The 20,789-nt window shown below is 42.7% G+C and overlaps 2 protein-coding genes across 2 annotated transcripts; both read right to left on the reverse strand.

Moving 5' to 3' along the window:
* Positions 1-13,920: 13,920 nt before the first annotated feature.
* On the reverse strand, positions 13,921-15,036 carry LOC133001432 (uncharacterized). Its single transcript, XM_061071006.1, has 2 exons — positions 14,171-15,036; positions 13,921-13,951 (listed from the first exon to the last, which is right to left on the reverse strand). Exons 1-2 carry the CDS (start codon positions 15,034-15,036, stop codon positions 13,921-13,923), a joined length of 897 nt encoding a protein of 298 aa, XP_060926989.1.
* Positions 15,037-19,277: 4,241 nt separating this feature from the next.
* Positions 19,278-20,566, reverse strand: LOC133001421 (uncharacterized). Its single transcript, XM_061070995.1, has 2 exons — positions 19,704-20,566; positions 19,278-19,308 (listed from the first exon to the last, which is right to left on the reverse strand). The coding sequence occupies exons 1-2, from the start codon at positions 20,564-20,566 to the stop codon at positions 19,278-19,280; spliced, it is 894 nt and encodes a 297-aa protein (XP_060926978.1).
* Between the last annotated feature and the right edge of the window lie 223 nt (positions 20,567-20,789).

Here is a 20,789-nt window from a genome sequence, read left to right on the forward strand (position 1 = left end):
TATTATCCATTGTTTTAAAATCTTCATCTTTAAAGCTTTCAAATTAATGTACTGCAGTATAAAATAAAATATATCTCTCTGAGATGTATCGGAGAAGAAGTACGAAGTAGCATAAAGTGGAAATACTAAAGTAAAAGTACTTACATGTGGTGGAGCAGAAAGAAAAAATTTGAGTTTTACAGTATTTGTGAGATGGTGTAGTAAACTCTCCAGCCTACGGAACAGGAGTAATCATTTATATCTTGGGCTGCGTATATAGTTTGTTTGGTGTTGTAACGAAGAGAACTTCGTTCCCTGGAGCTGGAGATGGGGTGGGGGAATATTGCACCATACACTTTAATAATTGCACAGGCGTTGGTAAACAGTGCACTTTATTGGTATATTTTCACACTTAAAAAACAGTTAACCGTTATTGATTGGTGTTACATTTGTTGTCCTTTGTGGGTCTGTGCTGGTGGGTTCTGTGGTGGCCACATGCACCTGCAAAGAGAGGGACATGAGTTAAGGTGCAATAGTGTGTGTTTGTGTGTGTAATGTTACTCACCAGTTCTCTTGTCTCCAGGGTGTTCGGGTAAAAGGCCTCCCCAGCAAACACGCACCATATTTATAGTTCCGGGGCCATCCAAGTGGTGATTAGTGTGGGTGTGGGAGGATTGGGGTATGTGATTGTTGTGGGGTGTTGGAATTGGGGATGAGGGGGTGTTGGTAAGTGGATGTGTGTGTTTGTGGGTATGTAGAAGAATAATGGGGATAGTGATAAACAGGGGGGTGTTGTCAAGGGGAGAGCCTCGCGGCATGGGGAATGGTTTCTCCCTACTTAATTAGGCCCCTATATAAGGGGCCATTTTGTTATAGATATGAGAATGCGTAGAGGAGATAGGAGGTAAAATTTATAAATAAAGTTCTGTGTGTTTTGAGATACAATGAAAAGTGATGTAAGAAACCAGAGGAAATAAAAATTAAATAGAGGGACAATGAAAAAGTGATGAGAATGGAATAGAAGTCCCAGATCTTGGCGCACGATTCAGTAAATTGACGATTTAAACAACAGTTTGCAAATATTGCATTGCAACCTAAACTTTTTAGGGTGTGGTTTTAGATGAAGTGGTCAGCCTGCACTAGGAGAGTGAGGGACCTAACTGCCAAACACACCGTTGTTTAATCGGACCTAAAGATAGAGATTCAGGTTACAAGATTACAGTGGAATCTGGAGGCGGAGTGCCGGTTCTGACGGGAACAGGTGCTTATCGGGCCAGATACACTGTTGAATCGAGCCTGAAGCAAATACTAAGAAGGGATCCGTGAAAATAATGTCAAACTGAAGGCATGAGCGCTGTTATGACGAGACCAGACGCTTAATGAATTCAGACACAGCTTTTGGATCGACCCTTAGATTAGAGATAAAACAGCTGTGATAATTTTGTTATTCTGTAACAGACGTGGGATTCGACGGGGCCGGGTCTGAATAACCAGATGCAACGTTTGATCAAGCTTAAAATTCGCCGTGCGACACAAGTAATCATATATGATAAGTCTGCCCCAGCATCAGTACTGACGAGACTGGAGCTGGGACACAGACTTTACCGTTGCCTGTGTCAAGCCTAAACATTTAAAGACGCCTAGATCATAAAATATTATTATATGTGAGTTGAGTGTTTTGTCCTAATAAAGTATTTTATGTAAAGAAGCTATACGTGACACAGCACTGAGGCTGAAACAAGGGAGTTTCCCTTTTTCCTGCTATCTCTCTCCCCCCCCCCTCCCCTCTTTCTGTGTATATAAATTTAAAAAACTTGGCTTGCTTATCTGGTTTATCATTCAGGACACAAAGACCTGAGAGGATTGAATCTGGCTTAGTTTTGTAAAAACAATTGGGTTGTGTATTTCACTTATAGAAATCAGAGACTATTTAAGATTTCCAGAAACCGTAGAGGTTTAATTAAATGTGGGTTTGTCTGATTCAGAGGTAGAAGGGCAATTATTAATCGGTGCTGCCTGGAATCCCCAAAATACACACCATCTTTTCAATTGGACACAAATAACGGAAGGATGTTACGAATAAGGATTTGAAAGAGGAAATTACTTAAATAAAAATTATTATACTACTATTGATTATATAAAATAGAGAGGATGTGAAGTAACTAGTATGAATGGAAGTGTGTGGCTGTTGGACTGAGTGACTGGTAGAAAACGTTGGGGCGCGGCCCGTTGTATCTCAAAAGAGGGAGTGCGGTCTCTGCCCGAAATTTAAAAAAAAACGTGGCAGAGAGCACGCTTGGCTGTGAATGTTCGCCCTGTGCTTGTGTGCAGGGAGAACTCCCAGATGTGTGTGGGAGTAGGAGTGTTTGTGTGTGTAACGAGAGAAAAAAGAGGCAAGGTCGAACGAATGAGAGAGACAGAATAAAAAATAGGAATTTAGACTAGAAGTATGCGCTTGCCATCGGATGTATGTTGTTTGTATGGAACGGGAGGGGTAAATGTGTTTAGGACTTGCCAAAGAAAGATTAAGGATGTTGACTGAAGGTTTGAGAGATGTTAGTAAAGACAAGAAAGATAAAGTTATGTGTAGGAGGAAGAAAGATCTTTAGGAGTGAGATGAATCTGGCCAGTGATATCTTGCTCCTTTTAAAATATATATAATTAAAAAAGATAGTAATTGGCAGTGTTTTTTTCCTGTTTTCTTTTTCTTTAAAACGATTCACACTAAGGTGCACTTTCTGTCAATATTTTTTAGTATATCTAAGCCATTTGACCCGTACAAAGCTTCATCCTCAACCTTGGCTTTGTTGATAATGAATAAGTTCACAGTGTCTTTGTTTTGTATTATGGAGAACTAGGCTCTGATAAAGTGAGCACAGTGAAACTAAATAGTGGAGGTCAGTTTTGCTCTCCTCAGAACAGGGGTAAAGGTGAAATATTTCTGTCCCCTTTAGAATATCAATCTATGGTCCACCTTTTTTCTTCTTAGAGTATATTTTCCATAAAATTTATGTTGAAACAATTATCGATTATATCAACTGAATGAATTAAGATAATTGTGTCAAAGGAGGGAATATTGAGTGTGTTTTTTGATAAAAATGCTGTAATGCTGATTTTTATTACTAGCTTAAGTCATCCAATTGGAACTAGGAACGGATGAGAATTTCAACCTAAGCTTTAAACTTGTTTACGAGCTGCCGGGAATTAGCAAGATACAGAATTTAGATCTTTTGAATTGACATTTTTGCCATTTTATGTTTTTTTGTTGTTTTTTTGACTCAATACACCATCTGGGGTTAGATAAAAGAAATTACAAACTAGAGGCTTCAACCTGCCATCTGGTAGCTGGGGAAACTTAAAGAACATTAAAACTCGGGTTACAACTGTGTCGACATCATTGAATTTGATTGATAAATTGGTTAATTAATTCGTTTATATTTTACAAATATTCGTAAATATTTTTAATATTTTTAATCTTTTCAATCTTTTTAATATTTGTAATATTGTATTGATTTTTGTATTGTATTGTTTTGATCTGTTTTGTTATTGTTTTCAATTTTTTATTATTATTATTTTAATTTTAATTTTGATTCTGATTTTGAATTATTACTATTATTGTTTTATGTGGAATTATTATTTTATTTTATTTTTCCTCTCTCATCCACTAAGAAATTTATTTATTTTACAGTTAGAGATAAACACCCCTGACATACCCATACGACAGACCCACCAAGATACACACATATTCATCAAGGAGTCACAGCGCTAGAAAAACAGTGAGTGGATAATAGGTGGATGAACTGGTATATTCTGAGTCTGAACCTTCTGCTTGAAATACTGATAAGTGTGCTGGTCCTGAGGTATTATTATTAACAGGCTAAAGAAAAATAAATAATAACCTGTCGAAAACAGTTTGTTTTATCCCGAAAGATGGCCGCCGCCCCTGTCCAGACCCCCACCACCATGATGCAGCTTCTCTCTCAGCTGGAAGACGCAGCCTGTGATGACGAACGTCAAGTCCAGAGTCTACGAGAGATGAGTATCGTTTTTCAGTCTCGTGCTGATAATACCCTTGAACTATTGGACCAGTGCAGAGCTTCTTTTGCAGCGGCCGAGGAGAGTAAAGACCAACTGAGACGCGAGGTGATGGATGGCAAGCGCCATCTCAACCAAGCTCAGAATGCAGCAGAAAGCCACAGGAGAGTGAGTATCGAGCTGCAACGCAACCTCAGCGAAGTGGAAAAATCACGACTGAATGTTCGGAGAGAACTCCAAGAGCTGCAGACTCGTCTGTCAGTGGAGGAGCTACAAGAGGAGGAGAAAGGGAAAGAGGTTTTCGTGCTCAAACAGAAGTTGAAGAAAGCTGAAGCAGACCGAGAATCTCTGAAAAAAGAGCTTTCCCTGATTCAAAAGCGCGACATGAACTCCAACAAGAAAGACAAGCCCCTTAATCAGATGGCTGCTGTGTCAGGATTAAATTCAGAAATAGCTGAGGCAGAAGCGCAGGCTATGAGGATCGAAAGAGACAATCAACCCATGCCTCCATTTGGTCAACCCCCTCCATTCAGACCAAGAGGAGGGTACGGCCCTGGTCAGTATCGAGGTCAACCAAGAGGAACCTCCAATACCGGATGCTTCATATGCGGCCAGCTTGACCACTGGGCCCGAGACTGCCCTCATGAGGGACAAAGAGGACCACGAGCCCCTTACAGAGGACAAGGCCCCCAGAGCAGAGGCCCCCCAGGTCGAGGCAGAGGAAGAGGCATGCCTCCGCAGCCACACCAGAGGCCATTTTCAGCCTGGGATCATGGCAACGACTTTGACCAATGAAGTTGCCAATGTCCACAGCAGGTCCCGTCATGCCCCCCGAACCAGACCCCATAGTGACCTGTAAAATCAATGGAGAGCCCATCCCCCTCATGGTCGACACAGAATGCAGCAGTAAGAAGAATAAATTAAAATCCAGTTAAAGATCAGAGGTCAAAGACACTTTAACACATAGCCTGTTTCATCTTAATTGAAAAGCAGAAGCCAGAATACAAGCCCCGGTGTTTACACAGTTTATAGAATGTCATTTTTTTCACTAAACCTCAAAAGGTTTAGTGAAATTGTTGACGATCAAAAGAGGGTATGTATGTTTTGTTTAGATTATTTTGTTTGTTTTTAATTATAAGCTTATATAATCTACTTTAATCTCAATTACGCATCGCAGTGAATTAATCATTTTTATGTTTGGTTTCCTTTCAAACTCTGGAATTTGGAGGTACAGAAATTCCCAGTAAGTGGTCACACCGATTTGAACGGTGTGAAAAGAGGGTCTGTTAGGAATTTCAAACTTCTAACTATAGGTTGTGTCTGAAAGAACTCTTAACAATAAAGATAGAAGTAGTTTTAGCTATATATTAGGCAATCATACAAATGGTTTTAATAATAACCTTTCCTTCCTAGGGTTTAATCTACAAATTAAGAATTAATGTTTCACTAGTTCTCATTTCTATTAAAGCGTTATTCCCTCAGATTCATTAAACTCACATAGAGTTCCAAGAGCTGTCTGATAAGTCTCGAGGTTGGAGTCACAACGATGGTCAGTCTCACAGCTGTCCTGATAGGAGAGTCCAAGAGAGTTTGTTATGGCTCATATGCAGCAGCCGAGATGGCTGGAGCAAGACATTTTCTACTCAAGGCTAAATTACGAGACAACATCAGAGTGTCAGGGTAGATAGAGTTGCCCTAGCAACTGGCATAGTAGCTTAGGAGCATGACGGAGAGCTGCTGCTATGTCACTTCCTGGATTCGGTGACAAGAGGCGTGGGACTGCGGCTGGACCAATAAGGGAGATCCAAAGTGATTTGCGGTGACTCCCCTCCAAATATTCATAACCAATCACATCAAATCTACTGTTATAATTATACAGGACCCCTGCTGTTCGGGGCCATTTTCATCTTCCTACTGCTAACTTAATTAGCATAGGCTGTGATAATTGTCCATAGCTATGAATAACTCTTCATTGTATCTTTAAATAAAACATTTGATTGAACCAAAATCTTGGATCAGCTTCTCTCATATTATAGGATAAACCAACACGCCTTAACACTTCTCTCATATTATAGGATAAACCAACACGCCTTAACAAACGCGGAAGCAGCGTGTGACGTCATGGAAACACTGCGTGGAGCGCTGGAGGCCACAGACTGGGCTGCTCTGTACAAGCCACATGGTGAGGACATTGATGGCATGACTGACTGTGTCTCTGAGTACATTTGGTTCTGCATTGACAACACCATCCCCACTAAAGAGGTTCGCTGTTACCCAAATAACAAGCCGTGGGTAACCAGCAACCTGAAGGCCCTTCTGAACGAGAAGAAGAGGGCCTTTAGATCACGGGACAGTGCAGAGCTCAAACGTGTACAAAGGGAGCTCAAACGCAGCATCAGGGAGAGCAAGGACAACTTCAGGAGAAAACTGGAGCACAAACTGGAAGACAACAACACCAGGGACGTCTGGAGTGGGATGAAGGAGATCACCGGCTTCCCGAGGAGAGGTGGGGGAGCAGCGGGGGATGAGGGACGTGCGAACGAGCTGAACTCTTTCTTCAATAGGATCACCCCCTGCCCCCCACCACCACCGTCACTACCTCCCCCCACCACCCCGCTGGCCTTCACCACAGACCTTCCCACACCTCCCACCCCCAGGACATCCTCACATCACCCACAGCCCCCCACCACCTCCTACAACACACACCTCTCTGCACCACCCTCATCCCCTCCACCCTCAAACCCACCACTGACATCCTCCACCCCCCAGTCTGGACTCCACTTCACAGCCAGCCAGGTGAGGAGAGAGCTGGAGAGGCTCAAACAGAGGAAATCTGCAGGACCTGATCGCATCAGCCCTCGTGTGCTGAAGGGATGCTCCACCCAGCTCTGTGGAGTTCTCCAGCACCTCTTCAACCTGAGCCTACACCTTCAGAGAGTGCCAGTGCTCTGGAAAACATCCTGCCTGGTCCCAGTGCCCAAAAAAGGACGTCCTGCTGCACTGGAGGACTACAGGCCGGTGGCACTGACCTCTCACATCATGAAGGTCATGGAGAGACTGGTCCTGGCACACCTCAGGCCGCTGGTGTTCCCATCACAAGACCCCCTGCAGTTTGCATATCAGCCCCATGTTGGGGTTGATGATGCACTCATCTACTTGCTGCAGAAGGCTTATTCCTCCCTGGACAGACCCAACACCTCAGTCCGGATCATGTTCTTCGACTTCTCCAGCGCCTTCAACACCATCCAGCCCAGACTGCTGAAGGCCAAACTGGAGGGCACGCAGGCTCCCCTCATCACTTGGGTCGATGACTATCTGACGGGCAGACCGCAGTTTGTGAGATTACAGAACTGTGTGTCTGGTCGTCTGATCAGTAACATCGGGGGCCCCCAGGGAACTGTAATGTCCCCCTTCCTCTTCACCACATACACTGCTGACTTTCAGCACTGCACTGAGTCGTGTCATCTACAGAAGTTCTCTGATGACACGGCCATTGTGGGGTGTGTTGAGGGCGGGGGGGAGGCTGAGTACAGGGACCTGGTTGACCGCTTTGTGAAGTGGTGTGGGGAGAACTGCATGCAGCTCAACGTGGCGAAGACGAGGGAGATGGTGGTGGACTTCAGGAGGAACAAGCCCCTGCCCTCTCCTGTCTGCATCGGTGGGACGGATGTGGAGGTGGTGTCGGCATACAAGTACCTGGGTGTCGCACTGGACAATAAACTGGACTGGTCCACCAACACACAGGCCGTCTACAAGAAGGGCCTGAGCTGGCTTTAATTCCTGAGGAGGCTCAGGTCCTTCCACGTCTGCAACAAGATGCTGCAGATGTTCTATCAGTCTGTTGTGGCGAGCACCATCTTCTTTGCTGTGGTGTCCTGGGGTGCGGGCATCAAGGCAAAGGACGCCAACAGACTGAGAAAACTCATCAGGAAAGCAGAGTCTGTGGTTGGCTCTAAGCTTGTCACCCTGGAGGAGGTGGTGGAGGACAGGATGCTGGCAAAACTGCTGGCAATCATGGACCATCCCTCTCACCCCCTCTACAAAACCCTGGACAAGCTAAGGAGCAGCTTCAGCCACAGACTCATTCAACCCCGCTGCTCTAAGGAACGATACAGGAAATCGTTCCTCCCAACCGCAATAAGACTGTACAATTCATCTACCTCTGTCAGAGCCACCATCACAGAACTGCACTAAACCTGTCTCCTTGCACTGTGGACCTGTACAACACTCCGCTCCATATACACTTACTTCACATCATATGTGATATGTGTTCATATACACCATATTGATATTATATATCATTTTATACAATAATATTGTCTTTTGCACACTCTGTCTACATATTCTTAGACTCATAGTATATTATATTACCTATTGTATAGTCAAATACTTATATTCATATTCATACTTCTACTATCATACTCTCTGTATATTCTTGTTTACATAAGTCTATATACACATAGTTATACATGTGTACATGTTATAATTACTATTATTATATCACCATTACTATTATTATTATATATACTGTTGCTGCCATTATTACCATATACTGCTTTTATATTGGTATAATTACTATCATATATAGATATATATTATGTTATATTATATACTATATATACTGTACTATTCTTATATACTGTCTAACAATACCATTACCATCATATCATCAGTACTTTTACCATCATCTTGCCAATGCACCTTATCTATCAATTTTATTGTATTTTATCTTGTGCTTCTGTTTTTTTATTCTTTCTACCTCAATATTTTTTAATTTTATTCTATTGTATTGTATTGTATTTTATTGTATTCAAATATACCGGCTGCTATGACAACTTAATTTCCCTTCGGGGATGAATAAAGTACTCTATCTATCTATCTATCTATCTATCTATCTATCTATCTATCTATCTATCTATCTATCTATCTATCTATCTATCTATCTATCTATCTATCTATCTATCTATCTATCTATCTATCTATCTATCTATCTATCTATCCATATATCTATCTACAGTAAGTACAGTAAGGGACGCAGGCCGTACAGCCCCAGTGTTGATCAATGGACAGCGCGAGATAGCACTACTTGACTCGGCATGCTTTCAAACAGTAGTTTTGTCCAGTTTGATCCCCAGAGAAAAATGGAGTCAAGATAAATCACGGATAAGCTGTATTCATGGAGATGAACATGTTTATTCTACAGCTGACGTTTATCTGACTGTGGGGGGGCAGACTTTCCTGTTGACTGTGGCATTAGCTCCAACATTGCCATATACAGTGATTCTAGGCAATGATGTACCCACACTCTATGACCTTATGACCCAGCCAATATGTAAACCTGATGGAAGCAGGGATGAAGGTCAGAGTTCAGTAGCCGATTTCAGTGAGTCACCGACCAATCCGGGCACATTGCCGGTAAAACCATGTAATGTCACCACCAGAGCACAGAGTGCAGGGGGCGTCCTCAGAGAGCTACCGTTCTTTGGGGTTGACTGGGAAGCAGGGCCAGTTAAACCTAAAAAATCAACAGCACAAAGAAGACAGGAGAAGCTAAAGGGTTCGTTTAGACAAGGAGCACAAAGCTCTCCTACACCCCCTGAACTGCTTGATTTTGAGTTTCCCCCAGATCTGAGCTCGCTACAAAAACAAGATGCTACATTGAAGCAGTGGTTTGGGAAGGTGACAGAGGTGGAGGGGGTTCAGCAAAATAACCCAAGCTGTTTAGATGATGCCACCTACATAGTAAAAGAGGGCCTTCTCTATCAGAAAACAGGAAAAACTGAGATTTTAGCACTGCCACAACAGTTCAGACAGAGAGTTATGGAGTTGGGCCAGGGATGTACACTCAAGTCTCTCAGTTCTGTGCTTCTTGTGAAATCTGCCAACTAACCTCTGCTAAAGGAGTGACACGTGCCCAATTACAGTCTTTGCCCATTATTGACACCCCTTTTGAGAGGATAGGCATGGACATTGTAGGCCCACTTGAGAAAAGTTCATCATGCCACCGTTACATTTTGGTTATTTGTGACTATGCCACACACTACCCTGAAGCCTTCCCTCTCAGGTCTTTCAAAGCTAGACAGGTAGCAGATTGCCTTTTACAGTTTTTTTCTAGAGTGGGCATCCCCAAGGAAATCCTAACAGACTGTGGGACAAATTTTTTGTCCAAACTGTTGCAACAGGTTTATCAACTGTTAGGAGTGAAGGGCATTAAGACCACCCCTTACCACCCCCAGACGGATGGGCTGGTGGAGCACTATAACCGGACAATGAAACACATGCTGCGCAAGTTTGTGTCTCACACAGGTTCTGATTGGAATTGCTGGCTGCCATACCTGCTGTTTGCCTACAGAGGTCCCACAGGCATCCACGGGTTTCTCCCCCTTTGAACTATTGTACGGCCGCCAGGTGAGAGGACCGCTGGACCTGCTGAGAGACTACTGGGAGAGGTCAGAGCCGGGAGGAGAAAATGTGGTAGCATATGTGGTAAAAATGAGGGAGCGACTGGAGGAGATGACAGCGCTTGCACATGACCACATGGAGTCAGCTCAACGAAGCCAGAAAGCGAGTCTTTCAACCAGGCCAAAAAGTACTGTTGCTGCTGCCAACCAGTGACTGCAAGTTGCTGACTAAGTGGCATGGACCATATGAAATCAGTAAACGTGTGGGTAAGGTCACATATGAACTGTTTATGCCCGACAGGATTAAAAATTACCAGACTTTTCATGTTAACCTGCTGAAGGAGTTCCAGGTGTGCCCGGAGCCTGTGCGCCAGCAGCTTTTGGTCCGTGTGGTGAAGGAGGAGGATGTTAGAGCTGGAAATAATAGAGGTTTCCTGCAGTGAGTGGTGCAGTCCCATTGTACTGGTTCCAAAGAAAGATGGTTCTCTCAGATTTTGTATTGATTTCAGATATCTGAATACAGTGTCCAACTGTGATCCATACCCAATGCCTCGGATTGATGATCTGCTGGAGAGAGTTGGGAGAGCTCAGTACATCACCACACTGGATCTCAGCAAAGGCTACTGGCAGGTCGCCTTAGCACCAGATGCCAGGGAGATGACAGCTTTCAGAACACCATTTGGTATGTATCAATTCAAGGTCAAGCCATTTGGTCTCCAGGGGGCACCAGCCACATTTCAAAGGCTAATGGACCATGTTCTGAGAGATTTGTCTGACTTTACGGCTGCATATCTGGATGATATAGTTATTTTCAGCCAGACATGGGAGGAGCATATGGTTTACCTGCAACAGGTGCTGCGGAAAATAGAGGCAGCCGGCCTCACCATTAACCCTCGCAAGTGTGCTGTTGCCCAAACAGAAGTCGAGTACTTGGGTTACATCATTGGATTTGGACAGATTAAACCACAGCTGGGGAAAGTGGAGGCCATTCAATCCTTTCCGGTTCCCACCACCAAAAAGAAACTGAGGGGATTCCTCGGGTTGGTGGGCTGGTATCGTAAGTTAGTGCCTCAATTTGCTGATAGAGCTGTTGTGCTGACTGATCTAACCAAAGCCTCTGCTTCAAGCAAGGTTCATTGGACGGAGGAGTGTGACAGAGCTTTCAGGGACCTCAAGGAAGCCATCTGCACTCATCCAGTCCTCCACAGTCCTGACTTTGAGAAGCCGTTCATCCTGCAGACTGACGCTTCTGGAGTGGGCCTGGGAGCAGTGTTGCTGCAAGAGGTGGAAGGAGAAAGGAGACCTGTGGTGTTTCTAAGTCCAAAACTGCTGGACAGGGAGACAAGGTACTTGACAGTGGAAAAGGAGTGCTTGGCGATGAAGTGGGCCATCAACACCCTCAGATATTATCTGCTGGGACGGCACTTCTTCCTGGAAACTGATCATCGGGCTCTGCAGTGGCTGCATCGCATGAGGGATGCCAACATGCGCATCGCGGGATGGTACCTGGCCCTGCAGCCTTATGACTTCACGGTGAACTACAGGTCAGGGAAGACAAATGTGGTGGCAGACCGTTTGTCCAGAATGTCGGAGGATTGAGGTACTGTTCTCTGTGGGGAGAGGGAGGAGGAAATGTAACGAAGAGAACTTCGTTCCCTGGAGCTGGAGATGGGGTGGGGGAATATTGCACCATACACTTTAATAATTGCACAGGCGTTGGTAAACAGTGCACTTTATTGGTATATTTGCACACTTAAAAAACAGTTAACCGTTATTGATTGGTGTTACATGTGTTGTCCTCTGTGGGTCTGTGCTGGTGGGTTCTGTGGTGGCCACATGCACCTGCAAAGAGAGGGACATGAGTTAAGGTGCAATAGTGTGTGTTTGTGTGTGTAATGTTACTCACCAGTTCTCTTGTCTCCAGGGTGTTCGGGTAAAAGGCCTCCCCAGCAAACACGCACCATATTTATAGTTCCGGGGCCATCCAAGTGGTGATAAGTGTGGGTGTGGGAGGATTGGGGTATGTGATTGTTGTGGGGTGTTGGAATTGGGGATGAGGGGGTGTTGGTTAGTGGATGTGTGTGTTTGTGGGTATGTAGTAGAATGATGGGGATAGTGATAAACAGGGGGTAGTTGTCAAGGGGAGAGCCTCGCGGCATGGGGAATGGTTTCTCCCTACTTAATTAGGCCCCTATATAAGGGGCCATTTTGTTGTCAGACTGGGGTTGTGTTGCTGCATGAGGTGGAGGACCTGTGCCAGGTGCTGAGAGACACAATAAACTCGTCTTGACACACAACTATCCTGCCTTGGTTCTTCTTTTGCGGTACGGTCCAGCCGTGAGCGTGGTCATCCTAACAGGTGTATATATAAGTTTATCAATACACCTTATTAGCCCCCCCCTGCGGACTCAGTCCCGGATGTTTTACACTGCAGCTGAACCCCCCCCCCGGTCAACAAGTGACGTACCAGGCTTTAAAATACCAACAGTCTGCGAATAGAGTGAATTCCTCTTTAATACTTTCAGTTAATATTTAGTAATAGTACTAGTAATAGTTATCATTACATGTTATAGTCCGGACATAACAATAAAGATTTGAAAGAACATATACATCTCAATAAAACTACATTTATATTATTTTTCAGGCTCTGCTAAACAAGTCAGGAACAGACTGGTTCTTTTATTTATTTTCTGTCTTTCATAAGGACGTCCTGGCCAAGAATAGCAGCAACACAGTTCCAACAGTAGAAGCAAATAACAAACAGATGAATGACATTAAAACTTTATCATAATAAACACTTGCACATTTGATCTTTTACCACAGTTGAAAATCAATCTGTAACTTGTTACATGTGTTAGGTGCCAAAAACCTGAAAGTTAAATTTCCTAATGCAGTCATTTCTTAATGTGATCACAGTCGAGGGCCACTCACGCCTCTTTGTGTTCAACTGACACTAAAACAAACAAACTGCCAACAACGCAACGAAGGTGTGAGGAAACTTTTTTTTTTTTCCAAAATCCATAAAATGTTTTTGGTACATCATTGGTGAGACATCCATAGAGAAACGAGGGTTCATCACTCCCTCTAGTGGTTGAAGCTGAATTTGATCAGATGTTCATAAGGGGAAAAGAGAAGGTTTATGTCGAACATATTTGTTAAGAAACTGTTCAAGAGTTTAAAAAACATTATTGACGACCTTTACTTAATTTTTATATACATATGTTGTATTACAAATAACAATTACTCCATTATATACATGTTATTTGTGGAATAACATCTGTAATCTTTTCACTGTGATTTGACAACACATGAAACATGAAGGTGTTAAATACAGTTTATGGATGTGCTGAGTGCCTGATGAAACATTTCTTACATCTCCCATGAAACCCTGAACTGGTTCTCACTGCCACACCATGTTTTTAAATGCGTTTTTATTATGTTGGCATATATTTTAAACTTTATCAACTTTGACAGCCATCCACTTAGAAATGAAGCCAGGGGGCATCTAATGGGGCCGAGTCATCCAGGACACACGCCTTGTGGAGAGACTGGAAGAGAATGGGAAAATATTTTTTAAACAATTTCAAGTTTCAATGAATTATTGTCAGAAAAATAAACACTTAAGATATTTGTCTTGCTGTTTTATGGATTTAAAGGAAGATCTAATTTTTAATATTTTAAACACTTATAGGCATAAAGTATCATGAGCATCATGACACACATCTGCAGGCAGCTCCCTCACCAGCCTCTCTCACCTCCTCCTGCAGCAGGGCCTCCACACCTTGGTGAGCAGCGTGGCTCGGAGCGGTGCGCAGCCGCAGATATACAGGATGGGGGTGAGGGCAGCGTTCATTGTGGGTAAAATAGCCAGAGGGTTGGTGGCATCATTCTTAGAGGTGAAACACAACGAGCTATTGAAGATACAGAACATATAATAACATAAGGTGGGAAGTATTGTAACCAGAAAGAACATAACCACCACTAGTATGAGATACACCGAGGAGCGCTTGTTGTCCCTCTCCACGGAGGGGGGCTCCTTCTCCAGCTGGAACCTGGCTATGATGAACAGCCTGATGTTAAGTCCTATCATTATAGTCACTGTGAAGATGTTGCTCAGTAACAAGCCAAAGCCCCAGATCTGTCTGGCCACGTCGACTGAGACCAGGTTACTCACAGCCACGAGGAGGAAGCCACAGAGCCAGTACGCACAGATGACCACCACAGTTCTGTTACGCGTCATGCGGCGCGAGTATTGGAAAGGTGACGCCACAGCGTGGTACCTGTCGGCCTGCGCGGCCATGATGGCCGTGTAGGTCATAACTCCAAAAAGTGGCGACATTAAATATGTTCTCGTAGGGGAGTCGATGCCGTCCTTCACATCCAGGAGACCCCCATAGTAATAAGTAACGCCGATGCAGAGGTCACTGAAGCAGGTGCTCAGCATGTACATGAAGCGGTTCTCGCTGCGCAGAGCCCTGTTCAGCAGTATTGAGACAAACACAGACATGTTGAGGAAGATGATGCTGGAAGCTAAGGAAACACTGAAAAGAAACCACAACACATTACCAAAGCTGGTGAGAGGCAGAGCTAGAGACAGGCCCTGCAGGCTGCTGTTCCTCATCGGTGCAGAGAACACACATGTGAGCACAGAGTTCAGGTCTTCAGTGACGAGTGGCAGCAGCAGAGCCACCGAGACCTGACAACTGAGAGGGTTTACTTCTGCTCTGGTTTAAGAAGCACAGTCAAGACAAGCTCACGTCCACCTGTGGCTGTTATTCCCTGGACATCAGGTCACCAAGTGAAGTAACAGGCTTAAAGACAACAACAGCCTGCAATTAGAATACATGACTCATTATCTTAATCAGTTTATATTATCATAACATGTTATTGTCCTGATATTGAAAAGATCACATAGAATTAAATAAAACTAAACTAAACAGAATCAGGGTTTGCTAAACCGGTCTGACTCTTTTTTAAATTTTTTCGCAAACAGATTCACAAGATAAAAACTTGGTCATATTAAAAAAATGTGCAATTTTAAACTTGTTCAACTCTAGAAGGCTTTGAAGCTGAAAATCAGTCTGTAACCCATTTCATGTGTTAGGTGCGAGAAGCCTGAAAGTTTTTTTGTTAATCCATAAAACATATTTGGTGTATCATTAGTTAGACATCAATAAAGCCTGGAAATGAATTTGATCAGGTGTTCATGGAAGAAATAGAGAAGGTTAATGTCCATATTTGTTGTAGCATCTTTGCAGTATACTGCACTTTCGTCCTCTGGTCACAGTTAGCAGTATTAGTAGTAGTATTAGTTAGTAGTTAAAAGTTTTTGTCCACCTTTGCACATCTTGTTTCCGGTTGCACCTCTGTCTTGTACAGTCTAACTCTAATTGCACATAATATGTTTATTGTGGTTGTTTCTTGCATTCTGTTCATAATTGTCTTTGTATCTGTGTATGTACACTGAGCACAATTTAATCCGAGTCATGTTCCTAGTGTCTTGTACACATACATGGCAAATAAAGCTTATTCTGATGATGATCATCTAACATTTACATTTTCATTAAGCTGACGCTTTTATCCAAAGCGACTTACAATAAGTGCATTCAACCCGAAGGTACAAACCCAGAACAACAAGAATTAAGAAAGTACAATTTCTTCAAAAATAAAGAAAAACTACAAAGTGCTATAAGTAAGTACCATTTAAGTGCTACTTAATTGTTAGTTTCAAACATTGTTATTCAAGGTATAGTCGGAAGAGGTGTGTTTTAAGTTTGCGGCGGAAGGTGTGTAAACTTTCTGATGTCCGGATGTCAAATGGGAGCTCATTCCACCATTTAGGAGCCACGACAGCAAACAGTCGTGATGTTGATGAGTGTTTAGCTCGCAGTGAGGGAGCAACAAGCCGATTGGCCGAAGCAGAGCGGAGTGAACGGAGTGTGGTGTAACGTTTGACCATGTCCTGGATGTAGACTGAACTCGATCCGTTCACAGCACGATACGCAAGTACTAATGTTTTGAAACGGATGCGGACAGCCACTGGTAACCAGTGGAAGGAGCGGAGGAGCTGAGTAGTGTGAGTGAATTTAGGTTAATAACCATTCGAGCTGCTGCATTCTGAATGAGCTGCAAAGGTCGGATTGCACTAGCAGGTAGACCTGCCAGGAGGGAGTTACAATAGTCTAGGTGTGAGATGACCAGGGCCTGGACCAGAACCTGCACCGCCTTCTGAGTAACAGTGGTCAGTGACTTCACGGCTGGAATAGGTGAAAAAAGGAGGACTCACACAGAACTGGGTCTCATTTCACTGTTTAGCCCTGTTTCATACACGTCAAAAACAAACAGCCTGTGTCCTGGACAAAACTATGATGAAGGAAAGCTTTGTATATGAATTCCCTATAAACATTAGAGGGAATTCATATACAGCGTGTTTGGTTCTGTTTTATAATTTTTTCAAAATAACCAATGTTACAAACTAAAACTTTGAAAGTCCCTCCAGCATTGTTAGTCTAGACTTTCAACTTTGACAGTGGCTTTTTGAGGTGAGGAGAAGAGTGTGGTCTGAGGATGACTTCAGTCGTGTTTATCTACAGGTCACAGCTCTTTCGTTGCCTTTTCATTCTGAGGGTTTGACGGTCGTGCACATTGAAGTGTTAAATATAGGCCACATGAACATATACATTTCTAATAACACGTACCTGCAGATGTGTGTCATGAATGATGCTCACATCTGGCTCCATGTGAACATGTGACCACAGCTTGAATCACTTTGAGCTACAGTCAAATTCATTATAAACAGTTTTATATAAGATATATTGTGAGAGTTTGTTCCTCTCTTTGATTTGTGGTGAGATGGATCATCAAAGCATTTGAGAACTTCAGTAAGAAAAACCTTCAACAAACCATGACTTTTGAAAATTTTTTATTTCTTTTTCACAAGCAAAAAATTTTCAAAACCAATCTGTTAAGTCTTTAACAATTTATTTTAACAACTTGTTATATTAATCATTGTTATAAAATCTTCCTCTTTAAAGCTCTCAAATAAATATACTGCAGTATAAAATAAAATAATTCTCTCTGAGATGTATCAGAGAAGAAGTACGAAGTAGCATGAAGTGGAAATACTAAAGTACATGTACTGACATGTGGTGGAGCAGAAAATATATGAGTTTTACAGTATTTGTGAGATTGTGTAGTGTCAGCTCTCCAGCCTGCAGAACAGGAGTTATCATTTATATCTTGGGCTGCGTAAATAGCTTGTTTAGTGTATATATAAGTTTATCAATACACCTTATTACCCCCCCTGCGGGGTAATTACTCTGCATCTGTAACTTATTACATGTGTTAGGTGCCAAAAACCTGACAGTTAAATTTCCTAATGCAATCATTTCTTAATGTGATCACAGTCGAGGGCCACTCACACCTCTTAGTGTTCGACTGCTACTTCAACAGCAAAACAAACAAACTGCCAACAACATGTGTTAACTGTTTCAAGTGTCTATATTCAGACAAACTGACTTTTTACAAGCGATAAACTTGTTTCATTTATTAATTAGTCTTATTTTTATGAAAATTTCCCAAGGTTTTAGAAAATAAGTGTGGTTACCAAGTTATGACTGGATTCAACTTTTATACATTCATATTTTAAATGCTTGATATTGAATACTGAATTGAAACTGAAGTGAGAATTTACAGACACAAAACAAAGCAACGCTGTTGTGAGGGAAAAAAAATCATATCCAAAATCCATAAAATGTATTTGGTGCATAATTAGTGAGACATCCATAGAGAAACGAGGGTTCATCACTCCCTCTAGTGGTTTAGGCTGAATTTGATCAGATGCTCATAAGGGGAAAAGAGAAGGTTCATGTCGAACATATTTGTTAAGAACAGTGGTGTATAAAGTACTTGAAAGCCATACTTGAGTAAAAGTACAGATATCTTACCTGAAAGTGACTTCGGTAAAAGTAGAAGTCACCCGTCAGAAAATGACTTGAATAAAAGTCTTAAAGTAGCTCATATTAAAAGTACTTAAGTATCAAAAGTATCTGGTGTTGAAATGTACTTAAGTATCAAAAGTAAAAGTACAAGTACCAAAATTTAAAATGCAAAGTGCTTTTTATAGTAGGCCTATACAGACGCAAAACAACCCAAAATGTTTCTCCTCAAGATTTATCTCAACTGACTGAAAAATTATAACAACAATATGAATATAATGTATTTAATGTATAATTTTACAAATTTTGAACCCTAGATGAGAGAGACTGAGAGTGAGAGAGAGAGAGATAGAGAGGTGCGCCGTGCATAGAGGCGTGCTGCGCCAACCTCCGCTGCTCAAGTAACGAGCCAGTTTGAGAATGTAAGAAGTAGAAAGTACAGATATTTGTGCTCAAATGTAGCGAGTAAAAGTTAAAAGTCGTCAGGAAAATAAATACTCAAGTAAAGTACAGATATGTGAAAAATCTACTTAAGTATAGTAACAAAGTATTTCTACTTCGTTACTTCCCACCACTGGTTAAGAAACTGTTCAAGAGTTTAAAAAACATTATTGACAACCTTTATTTTTTTATATACATATGTTGTATTACAAATAACAATTACCCCATATTATACATGTTATTGATGGAATAACATCTGTAATCTTTTCACCGTGATTTGACAACACATGAAACATGAAGGTGTTAAATACAGTTTATGGATGTGCTGAGTGCCTGATGAAACATTTCTTACATCTCCCATGAAACCCTGAACTGGTCCTCACTGCCCCATCATGTTTTTAAATACGTTTTTATTATGTTGGCATATATTTTAAACTATATCAACTTTGACAGCCATCCACTTAGAAATGAAGCCAGGGGGCATCTAATGGGGCCGAGTCATCCAGGACACAAGCCTTGTGGAGAGACTGGAAGAGAATGGGAAAATATTTTTTAAACAATTTCAAGTTTCAATGAATTATTGTCAGAAAAATAAACACTTAGGATATTCGTCTTGCTGTTTTATGGATTTAAAGGAAGATCTAATTTTTAATATTTTAAACACTTATAGGCATAAAGTACAAAATATGCAATATGTATTACACTCCATCTGCAATATGTGATAACTCTTAGACAATCGGAGGGACATTAAGATCACTGCTAAGCCTTTAAGCACATAAATGAAACAATAAAAGTGAGTTTTCGACAACATGTGTAAAGTGATTCGAGCTGTGATCACATGTTCACGTGGAGCCAGATGTGAGCATTATGACACACATCTGCAGGCAGCCCCCTCACCAGCCTCTCTCACCTCCTCCTGCAGCAGGGCCTCCACACCTTGGTGAGCAGTGTGGCTCGGAGCGGGGAGCAGCCGCAGATGTACAGGATGGGGGTGAGGGCACCGTTCATTGTGGGTAAAATATGCAGAGGGTCGGTGGCATCATTCTTAGAGTGGAAACACGAGCCAGAGAAGATACAGACTATATAATGACATAAGATGGGAAGCATTGTAACCAGAAAGAACATAACCACCACCAGTATGAGATACACCGAGGAGCGCTTGGTGTCCCTCTCCACGGAGGGGGGCTCCTTCTCCAGCTGGAACCTGGCTATGATGAACAGCCTGATGTTAAGTCCAATCATTATAGTCACTGTGAAGATGTTGCTCAGTAACAAGCCAAAGCCCCAGATCTGTCTGGCCACGTCGACTGAGCCCAGGTTACTCACAGCCACGAGGAGGAAGCCAAAGAGCCAGTACGCACAGATGACCACCACAGTTCTGTTACGCGTCATGCGGCGCGAGTATCGGAAAGGTGACGCCACAGCGTGGTACCTGTCGGCCTGCGCGGCCAGGATGGCCGTGTAGGTCATAACTCTAAAAAGTGGCACCATTAAATATGTTCTCGTAGGGGAGTCGATGCCGTCCTTCACATCCAGGAGACCCACATAGTAATAAGACACGCCGGTGCAGATGTCACTGAAGCAGGTGCTCAGCATGTACATGAAGCGGTTCTCGCTGCGCAGAGCCCTGTTCAGCAGTATGGAGACAAACACAGACATGTTGAGGAAGATGATGCTGGAAGCTAAGGAAACACTGAAAAGAAACATCAACACATTGCCAAAGCTGGTGAGGGGCAGAGCTAGAGACAGGCCCTGCAGGCTGCTGTTCCTCATCGGTGCAGAGAACACACATGTGAGCACAGAGTTCAGGTCTTCAGTGACGAGTGGCAGCAGCAGAGCCACCGAGACCTGACAACTGAGAGGGTTTACTTCTGCTCTGGTTTAAGAAGCACAGTCAAGACAAGCTCACGTTCTCCTGTGGCTGTAATTCCCTGGACATCAGGTCACCCAGTGAAGTAACAGGCTTAAAGACAACAACAGCCTGCAATTAGAATAC

Source organism: Limanda limanda, chromosome 5 (genome assembly GCF_963576545.1).
Source record: "Limanda limanda chromosome 5, fLimLim1.1, whole genome shotgun sequence".
Lineage (NCBI taxonomy): Eukaryota > Metazoa > Chordata > Actinopteri > Pleuronectiformes > Pleuronectidae > Limanda > Limanda limanda.

Bases quoted from the DNA above. Each gene is read 5' to 3' on its own strand.
- LOC133001421 (XM_061070995.1), bottom strand. From the start codon at position 20,566: ATGAGGAACAGCAGCCTGCAGGGCCTGTCTCTAGCTCTGCCCCTCACC. The intron at 19,309-19,703 runs GTGAGAGAGGCT...TCTCTCCACAAG, and splicing joins AGGCCCTGCTGCAGGAGGAG to GCTTGTGTCCTGGATGACTC.
- LOC133001432 (XM_061071006.1), bottom strand. From the start codon at position 15,036: ATGAGGAACAGCAGCCTGCAGGGCCTGTCTCTAGCTCTGCCTCTCACC. The intron at 13,952-14,170 runs GTGAGAGAGGCT...TCTCTCCACAAG, and splicing joins AGGCCCTGCTGCAGGAGGAG to GCGTGTGTCCTGGATGACTC.